At 38.6% G+C, this 14798-nt stretch overlaps 1 protein-coding gene across 2 annotated transcripts in view; it reads left to right on the top strand.

Annotated features, from left to right (window-relative positions):
* The first annotated feature begins 2774 nt into the window (after positions 1-2774).
* Positions 2775-14798, top strand: part of NR6A1 (nuclear receptor subfamily 6 group A member 1) — a 65995-nt gene continuing 53971 nt past the window's right edge. For both annotated transcript variants that reach the window (XM_023510543.1, XM_023510542.1), the window contains exon 1: positions 2775-2970. In XM_023510543.1, coding sequence (XP_023366311.1) covers positions 2955-2970 — 16 coding nt within the window. In that variant the 5' untranslated portion in view covers positions 2775-2954. The remainder of the gene's footprint in view (positions 2971-14798) is intronic.

Genomic DNA, 14798 nt, shown 5'->3' with positions numbered 1-14798 from the left:
GTAGAGTGCTGTGGTGTCACAGCTCACAGCAACCTCAAACTCCTGAGCTTAAGCAATTCTCTTGCCTTAGCCTCCCAAGTAGCTGAGACTACAGGCGCCCGCCACAATGCCCAGCTATTTTTTGGTTGCCGTTGTCATTGTTTAGCAGGCTCGGGCCAGGTTTGAACCAGCCAGGGTGTATGTGGCCAGCACCCTAACTACTGAGCTGTAGGTGCTGGCCCTCTTGGGCTAGTCTTAAAGCACGTCCTGTAGTCTTTCTTTTTTTTTTTTACAATTTTTTTTTCTTTTTGGCCTGGGCTGGGCTTGAACCCGCCACCCTCAGCATATGGGGCTGGCACCCTACTCCTTGAGCCACAGGTACCGCCCTGTACAATATTTTTGAGACCAAGTCTTACTCTGTTGCCCATGCTGGGGCATCAGCCTAGCCTACAGTAACCTCAAACGTTTAGATTCAAAACAAACCCACCACCTCCGGCCAGCGCCCCACTCCTTTGAACCATAGGCGCCGCCCTGAATTCTCCTTTCTAACTACAGGAATAGAAGGCATACGTAGAAATCATCTTTGTCATCTCTAAGTATGGTTTTTGAGGTTCCTCTTCTCTTTCTGCTTGCAGAAGGTTTGCTTGTTAGTCTTAGTATTAGACTTCATTTGACTGTGATTTCATTATTTCTGTTTAATTGAATTAAACTCTTTCTCTTGCCATAGGGAATGTCTGTCTCAAGGATCTGACAAATGAGAACCAGAGTCCTTGGGGCCCTTGTTTTTTGTTTAATCTTTGCCAATGTTAAAACGGAGTTTAAAACATTTTTTGCATGTTTCTGATTTTCTAAAATGGATAGAGGTCCCTTTCTTTGAGAGTAGTTCCATGGCTTTCACTTTGAATTAGACTTGTACTGAAAACTTTTAGAAACAAAGCTGAAATGATTCTAGTGGCTACTAGAATTGCTATCTTTTGTTTTACATTGAGGAACTAAACTTGTATTAATTTTTGTTTATTTCTTTTGAGACAGAGTCTTCCTCTGTTACTCAGACTAGAGTGTAGTAGCTCATTGCAACCCCAAACTCCTGAGCTCAAGTGATCCTCCCACCTCAGCCTCCCAAGTAGCTGGGACTACAGGTGTGTACCACCACCACACCCAGCTAATTTTTAGATTTTTTTTGTAGAGATGGGGGGTTTTCCTATGTTGCTAAGAACATATGGTGTTGCCCCTCTGCCTCAGTCTTGGTTTAGGATAGACTAATAGCTTGTTATTTCATCTTTTTGTCCAAAGGTTGGTGCAATAAAATAGATTTACTGTGCCTCTGTTGCATATAGGTCCTGAGTTCTGATAAACCTATTTCCTTCAGGGAGGCAGAGAACTGCTCTTTGAATAAGTGTTTCCAGTTGAATAGCTTTTTGTAGACAGACTTTCCCCTTCAGTTTATTTTCCCTCATTCTATTTGTAGTCACTTTACTAAAATTATTTAAAAGCTACATTAAGTTCCATAGGGACTAAGAAAAAAATCTTTGTTAATCTTTTATGTGATAGAGGTGGGAACGGGAAAGCTGGTCAATATATTTATGTTGTGGTAAGGTGTGTGATAGCACTGGCAGAACATTTATTTTTAGACAAATTATAGCCTTTTCTCCTCCTCTAGATCATTGGTCACTTTGTGTTTAGGGCCTGCTTTGTAAGATGACCCTAAGGCTCTGTACTGGTTAGAAAAGCCTTTTGGCAATAGTGGTAGCAATATTTACCATTCAATTATATGGTTGCCAAATGACAGATTCTATCCGACTCCAAGAAGGGGCTCCTTTTCCTGGAATACTGCTGTAAAGTGTGCCTGGCCTTTAGTTATTTCCAAAGATAAATTAGAGAAGGGGGAGAGTTCGTAGAATGAAACACTTTGCACAGTCAAAAAATATTTATGCTCAGAAATTAATCTATTTGGGCCATTCTACCTTCTCAATAGAACTTGCTGTTTCATTTTGTCCTGCTATCTGAATGGATAGCTGAATGTTTGACATCACATGTCATTAGCATATAGCTCAGATTTGCTGGCCTCTGCAGCTTTGCAGCAAGTTGTGTGTATGTGTATGCCAGTGTTGCACCCTGCTGCATGCTGCTGGTATGGCTCATGAATTAGGGAGGCCAGAGCATGACGACTGCTAAGATCTTAGGAGTTTCAAAGGAACAGAGCAAGAAGCTTACTTTAAAGATGTACATTTTTGGCTGGGGGTGGGGATGAAATTTCTAACCTTTGCTTTCTAAAAGTATTCTGCAGAACCTGGATTCCTTTCTCCATATTCTTTCAAACTAGTATGTAAAACCAGAGTACGGAAAGGAAGTACTAGAGTTAAAGTGAGCCCTGCAAACCTAGCTTCACATTTTAATTTCCTTAGAAGAATTTGCCATGTCATTGTTTATTATAATGACAAAATGCAGGGAATCCCACTCCTCCCCCTCCCAAAAATACCACATGGAACTTTTGTTTTTTTCTTGGACCAAAGGTTTTAGCTCTAAATTTCTAAGTATAGAAGAATATAATAGAATAGCTCTTGGGAAAAAAAAGAAAAAAGAAATACCTTACAACTAGAACCCTTCTAAATTAAATCCTCTCTGCCTTTTAATTTTAGGATCTCAGTTTTAAGAGTTTCTCATTAAATGGTTCCCATAATAGTTTTAAGAGAGACATGCTAGGCATTATTGTTAACTAAAGAAAATAAGTCTATCAGTTCCACTTAGATAACCTTTGGTAATAAACGAACTCCATACACATTGTGACCTTAGCGCCTGAACTTTGTAATCACATGACCAGCTTGTAAACTGACCTGTGAGGATTGTCGTAGTCGGGCTTAGAGAGAGAAATTGACCAAGTGTCGGAAGGGTGGTCATCAAGCTAGACTTGTCCTGTAATCTCTGTTTCTTCATGGCTGCAATAGAACTTTTCAACAGACTCCGAGAAGCATGAAATGGAGACATGGGAAGGTAAGGGAGCTGTTTAAATTCGGGCCCCAAATCTAAGGTTTAGAAATTTTCTTTGAAGGTTTAGAGCAAATAGTAGCCTTCAGGGAGAAAGGAGGCAGTCCACAATCAACTGTTTTTTTGTGTCTTGTTAAAATTCAGCCAACAAGTTTTTGGGTATATAGCAGCTGCTTTTAAATGTTTTGGAATAAATTAGAGTATCAAAAGGAGAACTGTGGTAAACTGATTGTTGTGGTTGATATTTTTAATAGAGCAGAAAAAGGGAGAGTGAATTTAAATTTTATAGTGACTTGAAAAAAATTTTAGCTTCATGTTATATTCCAGTACAGAGGTAAAGTTCCCATTTTAAGAAATTGTTCTGTTTACCTCTTAACATAAGTTGTTTATATTTTAAATTCCTTAATCCAGTTCACTATCTGCCAAAGCTTTATTTACTACTGTTAATTATAGGTAGAATTGGGGTCATGAGGCCACTGATAAGGCAACCTCATCCTCTTTGGGGGAACTTACATTCTTTTTACAGTTTGGGATATAAGACTAAGCCATTGCTAATTTCTTTTTAAGTGGTTTATTTTTCAAATTTGTAAATTTTCTGTATGTGTATATGTAATTAATAGTGACTAGTTATACCTCATTTATTTGGGATAGGCTCCTACTTATGTGAGAAATCTCAACATCCCACTGCTTTATTATTTAGGCCAAGAAAGATTATACAGCTAAAGAAACAGATAAAAGGTGAATCTCAGCATTAAAGATTTGTCATGTTCATAAAGTACAGAGTCTAAAAGTTTGATTTGATATAGGCAAACACTGCTGAGCTGCTGCCAGAAGAGTTTGTAACTCTTTGAAACAGTTGATAAATTTCTAAGAAAGGCTTTAACCGGGTGAAATAGCTAGTCCTGGGTAAGCTTCCCAACCCCTTGCAGCATGGCTAACATCTGCTGGGGGCAGCTTTGCGGTTTCATTCTCACTCTGGGGATATACCAGGAAAGTGGGACCCCTCTCATAATAGCATTCTTTTTTATTATAACACTGGTTTTCTTACTCCCTTGTATGTCAGAATTACCTCACTGGTTTTTATTGTGAGTTAATAGAAACGAAAGAAGTTGTAGAAAATAACAATTGCATATAAGATCTGTTATTTTTATTTTGAACGGTGTCATTTCCTTGTCCCCGTATGCATAGAAATTCTTGGTTAAAGTATTCCGGATATACTAGCTTTTCCAGAAGGGAGTAGTTTAAGAGGTAATATTTGCTTTGGGTCCATTGGACAAGAGTTTAAGGGCAGCCAGGGGTACCGGAGCAGTAGTTACATGAATTTGAAAAGGGTGAATCTGGAGGATTTAGGTTTTCTTCAGATATTTTTTTCAAACAGCTTGAATCTTTTAGTGATATGTAGTCCACTAGCTCTGAATGAAGAAAAAGGATTGCACAGAAAGTTCTCCTCCAGTTCATATTTAATTCAGTATTGAAACTTTAATTTTTCTTAGCCATTCAGTAACTTACGATACCAAAACAAGAATTTTCCTAAAACAAGGAAGTCAATTTTAAATTTTTCACTTGAATTTTCCATGTAAAACTCTTGTAAAGCAAAATGAATTATCCCAGTTGAAGGACATCTTTGGAAGCTTAAAAGGCAAAATCAACTACTTACAAAAGAGGTCAGTGAAAATGCTACTGTAAAAAAAGCTTTGCCTGGTTTTAGATATTGGGCCCTTGTCCATTTAAATTAACCTTTGTCACAGCTGGGCATACAAATGTTTTGTTTTAGTTCACTGAGGGTTAACTCTATTCAAGCTTTCACTGTGGCAGGCCTGATCTGTGGAGTCATACAATCTGGTCTTTCAGCCCTGGCAGTCGCTAGGCAGGAAGTCTTATTTCTTAAGCTATCTTTCAGAATGGGGGGTTGGGATCTGGAGAAAGGTGGGGGAAGGGCCTTGGAGCATCTGTAAGGATCAATAACAGAGAGAGCACGCTGCAAGAGAGGCCATTGTGCACACTTCAAGATAGATGCAGCCCTTATGCATGGCCCCTGCCTGGTAGGACAGACACCTAAAACCAAAACAATGCCACTGAATGAATTCTCTCCGGGAAATTAGATTTTTGCTTAAAGGAGAAAAAAATTCTTGAGTGCCTTTTCAATGTTTTGGGAATATTCTCATTCTTTAACATGCAAAGATTAAGCAAACCCCACTAGAAATAACTCCAAATTGATTTTTAAATGCCTTTTGTCCTCATGCTAATACTGTATTGAATTGGAGAGAGTGATCATTTTGGTCTTGGTCACATGCATGGAAGCATTGAGTAATCTTTTTTTCTTCTCTCTCTCTCTCTCTCTCTCTACCCTTCTACCCCCTCTTCCTCCTCTCTCCCTCCCTTTCTTTTCTCCACCCCTCCCTCTCCTCCCCCTTTCCCCCCTCCCTTCCTCCTTTTCTCTCTTTTTTTCTTTTTTATTCTAAGATTTGCTTTATCCTGTTCATTTCTGAGGTATCATTATGGAATGAAATAAAACCAAGATTTGGTTGGGATTTGAGTAACACATGTTTAAAATCCCTGTCCTAACAGCTGGTATTGCCTCTTGAAACTTAAACTGAACTAAACAGATGCTCTTAGTGTATTATTTTGAGATCATTTAAAGCAGACTTGTAGTCAAGCAATCTATAAAAATCATAGATCTTATTTTAAAATGCACTGAAGTTGTAATATGTCGCATCTTAATGCATATTTTATGGATGTTAGAAAAAAAATACTTGAGCTTGGGAGAGTGAGCAGTTCCAATGAAACTGATTTTAAAAGCATTACCAAATTTGCTGTTCTTTAGCTCCTATCCAGATTGTCATTTTTTGCTTTTCCAAATCCCAACTGTAACATTCCTGTTTTACTGTATCCTTTCCCAGAGGACTAATGCAGTAATTCAGTAGGTACTTGTATGATGTGAATTCTTTATGGCAGTTGGATGGAGTGATGGAGCCCTTCCACCTCTCTTCTGCTAAACCTCCAAAGTACTGATGACAACTGATGGTAACAGCTGAGAAAAACAGAATCATAAACAGCCTTTAATATTCTCCTAATTTGAAATCTTTCAGGAATAAATGCATAAACCAACTGGGGGTCCATACTGTGATTTATAGTCATACAAATGAAATAAAGAGGGGGATGGGGAAGACCTGCATTTGAAATTAGCTGAAAGTTTATTTTAGGCTTCTTGAGTTGAGACCGGCCATATTCTACACAATTTTGAGGCTAGGGAGAAAACTTGGACACTTCACAGATCGTCTGGATATTTTTAAACCCATTTGTAACCCATACATTTTTTCTGGGGAAAAATGATGCATAAAAGGAAAATCTGACTTAATCACCACACCACAAACGGTGCCTTTTTGATACTATTATTTTTGCCTCTCTGATACATAATAATTTCATATTATCATTTAAACCAAAAGATCAGTTCTTTTGTTATTTTCCTGAGACATATAAATATTATTCACAAACCCTGAAAGTTTAGTTACCATTTACATTGTATTAAAACGGGGTATGAAACCTACCATGACCCTTTTGAACAATGTGGTCTTTAATGTGTATTAGGGGGAGGGCCTAGTGAAGGAAAAGCCATAAAAGTCTTCAGGGTTCAAGATGAGGTTGGGATTTTGGCCTATTGCTTTTGTCATTTTCACACACAAACATCACTGCAATCATGTTTGATTTAGCATCCTTAATACAATGAGGTGGGAGAACAAAAGGATATCAGAGGCACAAGTATGGAAACCAGGCTCTTCCCCCCCCCCCCACCAATTTTTTCAAATCATTCTTTTTCTTTTTTTTTTTCTATTCCCGTGTTACTGGGTTCTTTTTAAGCCAAGGGATTAATCTGTTTGCAAGAATCTTCTTTTTGTGTGCCTCACTAGTTTGCTTGGGCAGGTAAAAAATGAGCCACATCTCAAGTATTTTTTTTGCCAAGTACAAAGTGGTTTCCCAAAAACTTGGTAAAAATACCATAAATATTGCTGTGATAGTCCTAGAAGAAGAAACAACAAAACACACACAGAGGAAAAATGCATCTATCCCATTTCAAAGTTGAGAGTTTATGGGTACTTGCCATACACAGCTGTTTTACATATTTTGAAAAGCCTGATAGATGCAAAGGTCATTGCTAACTCCTCCAGGGTCTTGATGCTCACACTGTGATCCAAGGACCTTGCATTAAATTAGGATGAAAAGCATAGAAGTCAGGAGTCAACTGGCTGGTGGCTGATGGATTGTCAGTAGGGCCAATCAGAATTCCTGTAGGATTTTTAAACCTTTAAAGCAACACTCACACACACACACACACACACACACACACACACACACACACGCACGCACTCTGCTGCTGCTGCTGCTGTTTCTCTTGCTTCTGAACAGATACTCCCTTGGTCTGTATAGTAAGGAATTCTCCCCTGCTGCCCACATGGCTCATTAGAACTTGGCTGCATCTATTACTTTGCTGCAGGCTTCCTAGTGTAGAGGAAGGAACCATATCAACCTGATTCTGTCACTTGGCCAACTCACTTGACCTCTATGAGCCTTAATTTTTTCATATTTACAACCCAGGATGGTAATACTATCTATCTCGTAGGATTGCTGTGGGGATTAAATAAGAGAACCTCTGTCAGAATACCCAGGGCATGCCTAACATGGCTTGAAATTGAAATAAGTTTCAAAAAGTAGCGAGTTTAGGGAGGAGAAAATTCTTAGGTGAGCCTGTGATTGGTGCTGTTTATACGCCAAGTAGGAAGGTCTCTAGGGAGTGCCTCTATTCAATAGGAACAATCAGGGAGGGGCCCTTTGGAAATTTAGCCTTGAAAATGCTGTATAACCAGTGAGGCAAGCTATTGAACCTTCTCCAGACCTAGAGTGAATTGCTGTGCTAATACACGTGTGCTATTCCTGTGCTAGTGAAAATTAGTAATGAGTGGGTCATTATGAAATTTATAACCTTTTCCTTACAGAAAGTCTTTTACAGTTGTGTTGATTTGAACAAAAAAAAAAAAAAAAAGGAGAGGAGATGGGTACTTAATTGAGACCTTAAATCTTTTATTTTTATTATTTTTTATTATTAAATCATAACAGTGTACATTAATACTATCATGGGATACAGTGTACTGTTTCTGTATACAATTTGAAGTACTTTCATCCAACTGGTTAACATAGACTTCACGTCTTTTTCTTAGTTATTGTGTTAAGACATTTATATTCTACATTTAGAGAGATTCACGCGGACCCTTATAGGATGAACCATAGGCGTGATCCCACCAATCACCCACCTCCCACCTCCCACCTCCCCTCCCCTCCCTCTCCCCTCTCCCCATGTTCCTGGGCTAAAATTGGGTTATAGCTTTCCTATGAAAGCTGTAAATTAGTTTCATAGTAGGGCTGAGTACATTGGATACTTTTTCTTCCATTCTTGGGATACTTTGCTAAGAAGAATAGAGACCTTAAATCATAATCAGCAAAAGACAGGTAGTCAGTCTAATCTCCTATGCATTGTGATAGATAAATAAATGCAAAGACAATTGCCATGACATGTTTAATACCCATAGCTCCTTCTCAGAAGCTTTACTATGAAGTGGTAAAGTTGGGAATGCTGTTAGCATACAAATCATTGCCTTGTTAACTTTGGAGTCGTCAGTCTTCCTGCCTTCTAGGGGTTGAGAGGTTATTTCAATGCCCCATTATTCCAAATACTGTATATAAAAATACTATGCAGCCAACATTTGTTGAGAATTTACTATACTTTTAAGTCCCAGGAGCACAGACAGAATTCCTCACCTGAACTACAGATCTCTTGTTTTTAACCAGGAAGAGGGAAAAACAATTTTAGTATTACTTAACAGATGTTGAATATTCAACGTTTAGAAAATGGAGTTTTTGAAGATAAGGGCAGAGGAGGAGCATATGGCTGCCAAAGCATTATTCAAAGCTGGCATTAGGATTTATTTTCACTTTGGTGCCCTGTATTTATTTGCTTTTTTTTTTTTTTTTAACTATTTTTGCTAGATATTTACTGTGACCTATTTGCTTCCCAAATGTATGGTTGCAAAATACAATGTTTAAATTTTCTTAACATAGTAAAGCTAGGGGCTTGAATCACAATTGGAAAACAACTTTAAACTTCATTTTTCTGTTTCTGTTTGCATCCTATTCACCATCAGCCAAAAGTTTTCCTTTCTTTGAGGTTATAGGATGTGGCTGCAGTGCGATGGCTACAGCAACCTAGCTTTGCTTTTCAAAGGATCTGATAAGTTACAAATAACTTATCAAATATCAGGTGTACTTATTTATGGTATAACCACTGTAAAGAAAATTTATATTTTGGACATTTGAAAGAAAAAGAAAAGAACTATCCTAGTGAGCATTTAATTCTGCATATGCACACAAGTCAGTATAGAAAGAAAAGCTGGGTAAATGAAAGGCTTGAAAACCAATAGGTGGTAGTCATGTTTGGACTGTGGTCATTATTATGAGATATGAACATACACATATGCACATATGCATTTATGAGTTTTTTATTTTAAGTTTGCCACAAGGTTATAAGAAAATGGCCTCTCTTTTATTTGATTGAGGGCAGGATAGAGAAAGGTAATGATGTGCCATAATTCTATCACTGGATATACCATACCATTGTTTTAACCATATCTTGTACTATAATGGTACTTTAAGAAACTAACCATCGCACTGTGCTAAGATTCTGGGTTCCTTTCAAATATGTAGAAATTAATTTTCTCTCAGCACTTCTACTCTCATCCCCACATTCCTTTTAGAATCATGTACACTAAAATAATTACCATGAAGTTACCGATCTGATACTAGAGAAAAATCATCTACCAATAGGGTATTTTCAGTACGAGAAGTTCATCATATATCTTATGCTAAAAAGTCATTTGGACTCAGTTAATTAGTTTTTATTTCCACCAACCATTAGTCTTAACCAAAATAAGTACTTAGAATATTTGCGAGTTTTGAAGAGTGAGGGGAGGAAGTTACTATGAAAGTATTGATCCAGTGCCTCAGGGAAGAAGAACCTTTGGTTTTGATTGCTACATTGGTAAAGTCCTGTGAGTGCAGCATGTGAAACAGTGCTCATTTGCACTGTTTAACCTTCTTTTTTTTTAAAGAGTGAGTCTCACTTTGTCGCCTTTGGTAGAGTGTGGTGATATCATAGCTCACAGCAACCTCTAGCTGTTGGGCTTAGGTGATTTCTTGCCTCAGCCTCCCGAGTAGCTGGGACTACAGGCGCCTGCCACAATGCCTGGCTATTTTTTGTTGTTGTTCTTGTTGTTGCAGTTTGGCTGGGGCTGGGTTCGAACCCGCCACCCTCGGTATATGAGGCGGGTGCCCCACTCACTGAGCCACAGGCACTGCCCTTGTGTTTAACCTTTGTAATTTGTGCTCTTAGTGATGAGCGCAAACAGGTGTCAGCATTTGTTCTGAACATTGTTATACTCATGTTATGAAAACACTTTTTGACACATGGAATGGGAATGTCCAATAATGCCTAAGTTTGTATTGGGGACCCATTATACTAAATCTGATCAGAATTCTAGAGAAGTGGCCCATGGTAAGGTAGTGTGGCAACTATATTTTCCACCTTCACAGAACATATGGTTTCATATAAAGCATGCTAACTGGTCTCTCTTTTACCACTAGTACCTCAGAACTATACAGGGACCTAGGTTTTGAGCATTGGCATGAGGTCTCTTGGCTGGCCCACCAGTTTGTCATCTGGAGTTCTTATAAACTGTGTACTTTCGTTTGCAAACAGAGAAGCCAAAGGTATACCTCAGATAGTGAGGGTTTGATTCCAGACCATTGTAAAAAATCAAGTCACACAAAATTTTTGGTTTTCTAAGTGCAATATAAAAGTTATGTTTATATTATAGTCTATTGCATGTGCAGTAACATATCTCAAAAAAAACAATGTGCATACAATAATTTAAATGTAATATATTGGTAAAAAATGCTAAGGATCAGCTGAGCCTTTAGTGAATTGTAATCTTTTTGCTGGTAGAGGGTCTTTCCTATATGTTGATAGCTGCTGACTGATCAGGGTGGTGGTTACTGAGGAATGGAGGTTACAATTTCCTTTTTTTTTTTTCTATTTAATGATCCAGACTATTACCCTTTTGTGTGGGCTAGAGTGCCATGGCCTCTGCCTAGCTCACAGCAACCTCAAGCTCCTAGGCTCAAGCAATCCTCTTGCCTCAGCCTCTCTAGTAGCTAGAACTACAGGCATGTACTACCACACCTGGCTAATTTTTCTAGCTAATTTTTCTATTTTTAGTAGAGATGGAGTCCCACTTTGACAGGCTGGTCTGGAACTCCTGAACTCAAGCAGTCTTCCTGCCTTGGCTTCCCAGAATGCTAGAATTGCAGGTGTGAGCCATTGCCCCCACCCTGCCTTTGAAAATTTCTTAAAATAAGACAATGAAGTTTTCTATATCACTTGACTATTTTATTTTTATTTATTTATTTATTTATTTATTTATTGAGACAGAGTTTCACCATGTTGCCCTCGGTAGAGTGCCAAGGCGTCACAGCTCACGGCAACTTCAAACTCTTGGGCTTAAGTGATTTCTCTTGCCTCAGCCTCCCAAGTAGCTGGGACTACAGGCACCTGCCACAGCACCTGGCTGTTTTTTTTGTTGTAGTTGTCATCGTTGTTTTAGCAGGCCTGGCCCCATTTGAACCTGCCAGCCCCAGTATATGTGGCCGGTGCCCTTACCACTTAGTTACGGGCACTGAGCCATCAGTTGACTCTTCCTTTCTTTCTTTTTTTGCTACATCAGTTGACTATTTGTATTTGTATTTATTTATTTATTTATTTAGAGACAGTGTCTCACTTTGTTGCCCTTGATAGAATGCCATGGTGCAAACGATTCTCTTGCCTAGCTGCCCAAGTAGCTGGGACTACGGGTTCCTGCCACAATATCCAGCTATTTTTAGAGATGAGGTCTTACTCTGGCTCAGGCTGGTCTTAAACCTGTGAGCTCAGGCAGTTCACCTGCCTTAGCCTACCAGTGTGCTAGGATTACAAGTGTGAGCCACTGCACCGAGCCTGAGCAGTAATATTTTTAAAGAAATCTTTGTTTCTGAGCAATAGGTCTCAACAATGGGGTTAAACCATGCTATAAAGAGATGTGTTATCATCTGGGCTTTGTGTTCCATTTAGAGACTAGCACAGGAACAGTAGATTTAATGTACATAATTCTTAAGAGTCCTCAGCTAAAGGACTCAAAAAAAGTCTGTCATCAGCTATGTTAGCCCCCACCAGACAGTTAGCCTGTCCTTTAAAGCTTTGAAGCCAAACACTGAGTTATGTAGCTATGCAAGTCCTTAAATGGCATCTTCTTCCAATGTAAGGCTGTTTCATCTACACCAGTGGTTCTCAACCTTCTTAATGCAGGGATATATTTTCATTGTTACAAAGTGGTCTAGACCCACAGGTTGAGAACTGCTGATCTACACTGAAAGCCTGTTTTGTAGTGTAGCCATCTTTATCAGTGATCTTAGCTACATATTCTGGATAACTTGGCTGCAGCTTCTGTATCAGCCCTTGCTGCTGCTTATACTTGTGTTGTGGAGATGACTTCTTTCCTTCAGCCCCATGAATCAACCTTTCTAGCTTCAAACTTTTCTTCTGCATCTTCTACACCTCTCTCAGCCTTCATAGAATTAAAGAGAGTTAGGGCCTTTCTCTGTAAGGCTTTAGCTTAAGGGAATGTTGTGGTTGGTTTGCTCTTCTATCCAGACCACTAAAACTTTGTCCATGTCAGCAACAAGGCTCTTTCACTTTTTAATCATTAATGTTTTCACTGGAGTAGCACTTTTAATTTCCTTTAGGAACTTTGCATTCACAGCTTAGCAAACTGTTGGCACAAGAGGCCTAAGTTTTAGCCTCTCTTGGCTTTTGATATGCCTTCCTCACTAAGCTTAATCATCTCTAGCTTTTGACTTAAAGTGAAGCTAGGCACAGTGGCTCTCACACTAGTCCCAGCACTTTGAGAGGCCAAAGTGGGAGGATTGCTTGAGGCCAGGAGTTTGAGACCAGCCTGGGAAACATAATGAGATACCTTTCTACAAAAAATTTTGGTATATGGCATACTTCTGTACTAACTACAGAAGGACTAAAGCAGGAGGATCACTTGAGCCCAGAAGTTGAAGGTTGCCATCAGCTATGATCCTGCCAGTGCAGTCCAGCCTGGGCAACAGAGCAAGACTCTGTCTCTAAATATGAATGAATGAGAGAGAGGTGTGATGATTCCTTTCACTTGAACACTAAAAGCCATTGTAGGATTATTAATTGGCTTAATTTCAATAATATTGTGTCTTGGGGAATAGTGAGGCCTGGGGACAGGGAGGGAGATGGGGAAAAAGCAGAATACACATGACATTGATGAGTTAAGTTCATTGTCTTATGTGGGCATAGTTCATGGCACTCCAAAACAATACATTAGTAACATCAAAGATTGCTGATCACAGACCATCATAACAAATATAAAAATGAAAAGATTTGAAATATTATGAGTTAAGAGTTCGAGACCAGCCTGAGCAAGAGCGAGACCCTATCTCTAATAAGAAAAATAGATGGCAGATGCCTGTAGTCCCAGCTACTTGGGAGGCTGAGGGAATAGCATTGCTTGAACTCAAGAATTTGAGGTTTCTGTGAGCTATGACGCCATGGCATTCTACTGAGGGTGACAAAGTGAGATCCTGTTTCAAAAAAAAAAAAGAAATATTGTGAGAGTTACCAAGATGTGACACAGACACAAAGATGTTGGAACAATTGTGCTAACAGACTTGCTCAACCCACTGTTAACCACACAAATCTTCAATTTGTAAAGAATGTGTTCATGTGAAGTACAATAAAATGGTGTATGCCTGTTTGTTTTTCTTTCATTCAACTTAAATTCACTAGTGATTGTTCTGTGCTTACTATTGAACTATATATTAGGGATACAGAAAAAATTGGAATCTTTCCCTGCCCTGTGGTGCACAGCCTAGTAAAAGGAAATGTGTCCTCATATAAATAAGGGCAACAAAGTGTTAGAGGCATACCAATAACAGTGCTGCAGGGTACAGACATTGCACAGAGGCAGGAATGATCATTTCTGCCTATTCTATGAATATAGATTTTTATAACCACCATCACAGTCATGATACAGAATGCGGTTATGCCCTCACCTTACTCCTAACCTTTGGCACCCACTAATCTCTTCTCTGTTACTCTAATTTTATCTACTGGAGAATATCATCTATATGAAATAATAGAGTACGTAATCATTCAAACCTAGTATCCAAATTATTACATGTGTCAGTAGGTTGTGTTTTTTATTGCCAAGTAGTATTCTAATATGTTTGTTGATCCATTCACCTTTTGAAAGACATTTGGTTATTTCCAATTTGAGGTGACTATGAATAGAACTGCTGTAAACATTTATGTACAAGTTTATGTATGAACCTAAGTTTTCATTTGTCTCAAGTAAATACCTAGGAATGGAAAGAACCTGTCAAAACTCTTTCCATAGCGGTTGTATCATTTTGCATTCTTACCTGCAATACATGACAGTTTTCATTGCTCCATATCTTTATCATTAGTTGATATTGTCATTCCTTAAGTTTAGCCATTCTGATATATAGTTATAAGTTGAATTTCTTTATGTCTAATGATATTGAGTATCTTTTCGTATGTTTTAGTTGCCAGCCATATAACCTCTTATCCTCTCTGGAGAGAGCTCCATTTCAAGTCTTTTAAATTTTTAAACTCATTAGAAGCTAATGAGTTTTCTTATTGT

This window comes from Otolemur garnettii, unplaced genomic scaffold (assembly GCF_000181295.1).
Source record: "Otolemur garnettii isolate 467f Iridium unplaced genomic scaffold, OtoGar3 scaffold00014, whole genome shotgun sequence".
Taxonomy (NCBI): domain Eukaryota; kingdom Metazoa; phylum Chordata; class Mammalia; order Primates; family Galagidae; genus Otolemur; species Otolemur garnettii.
Note: the sequence above shows the minus strand (reverse complement) of the source record. Positions and strands in the feature narration are given on the sequence as shown.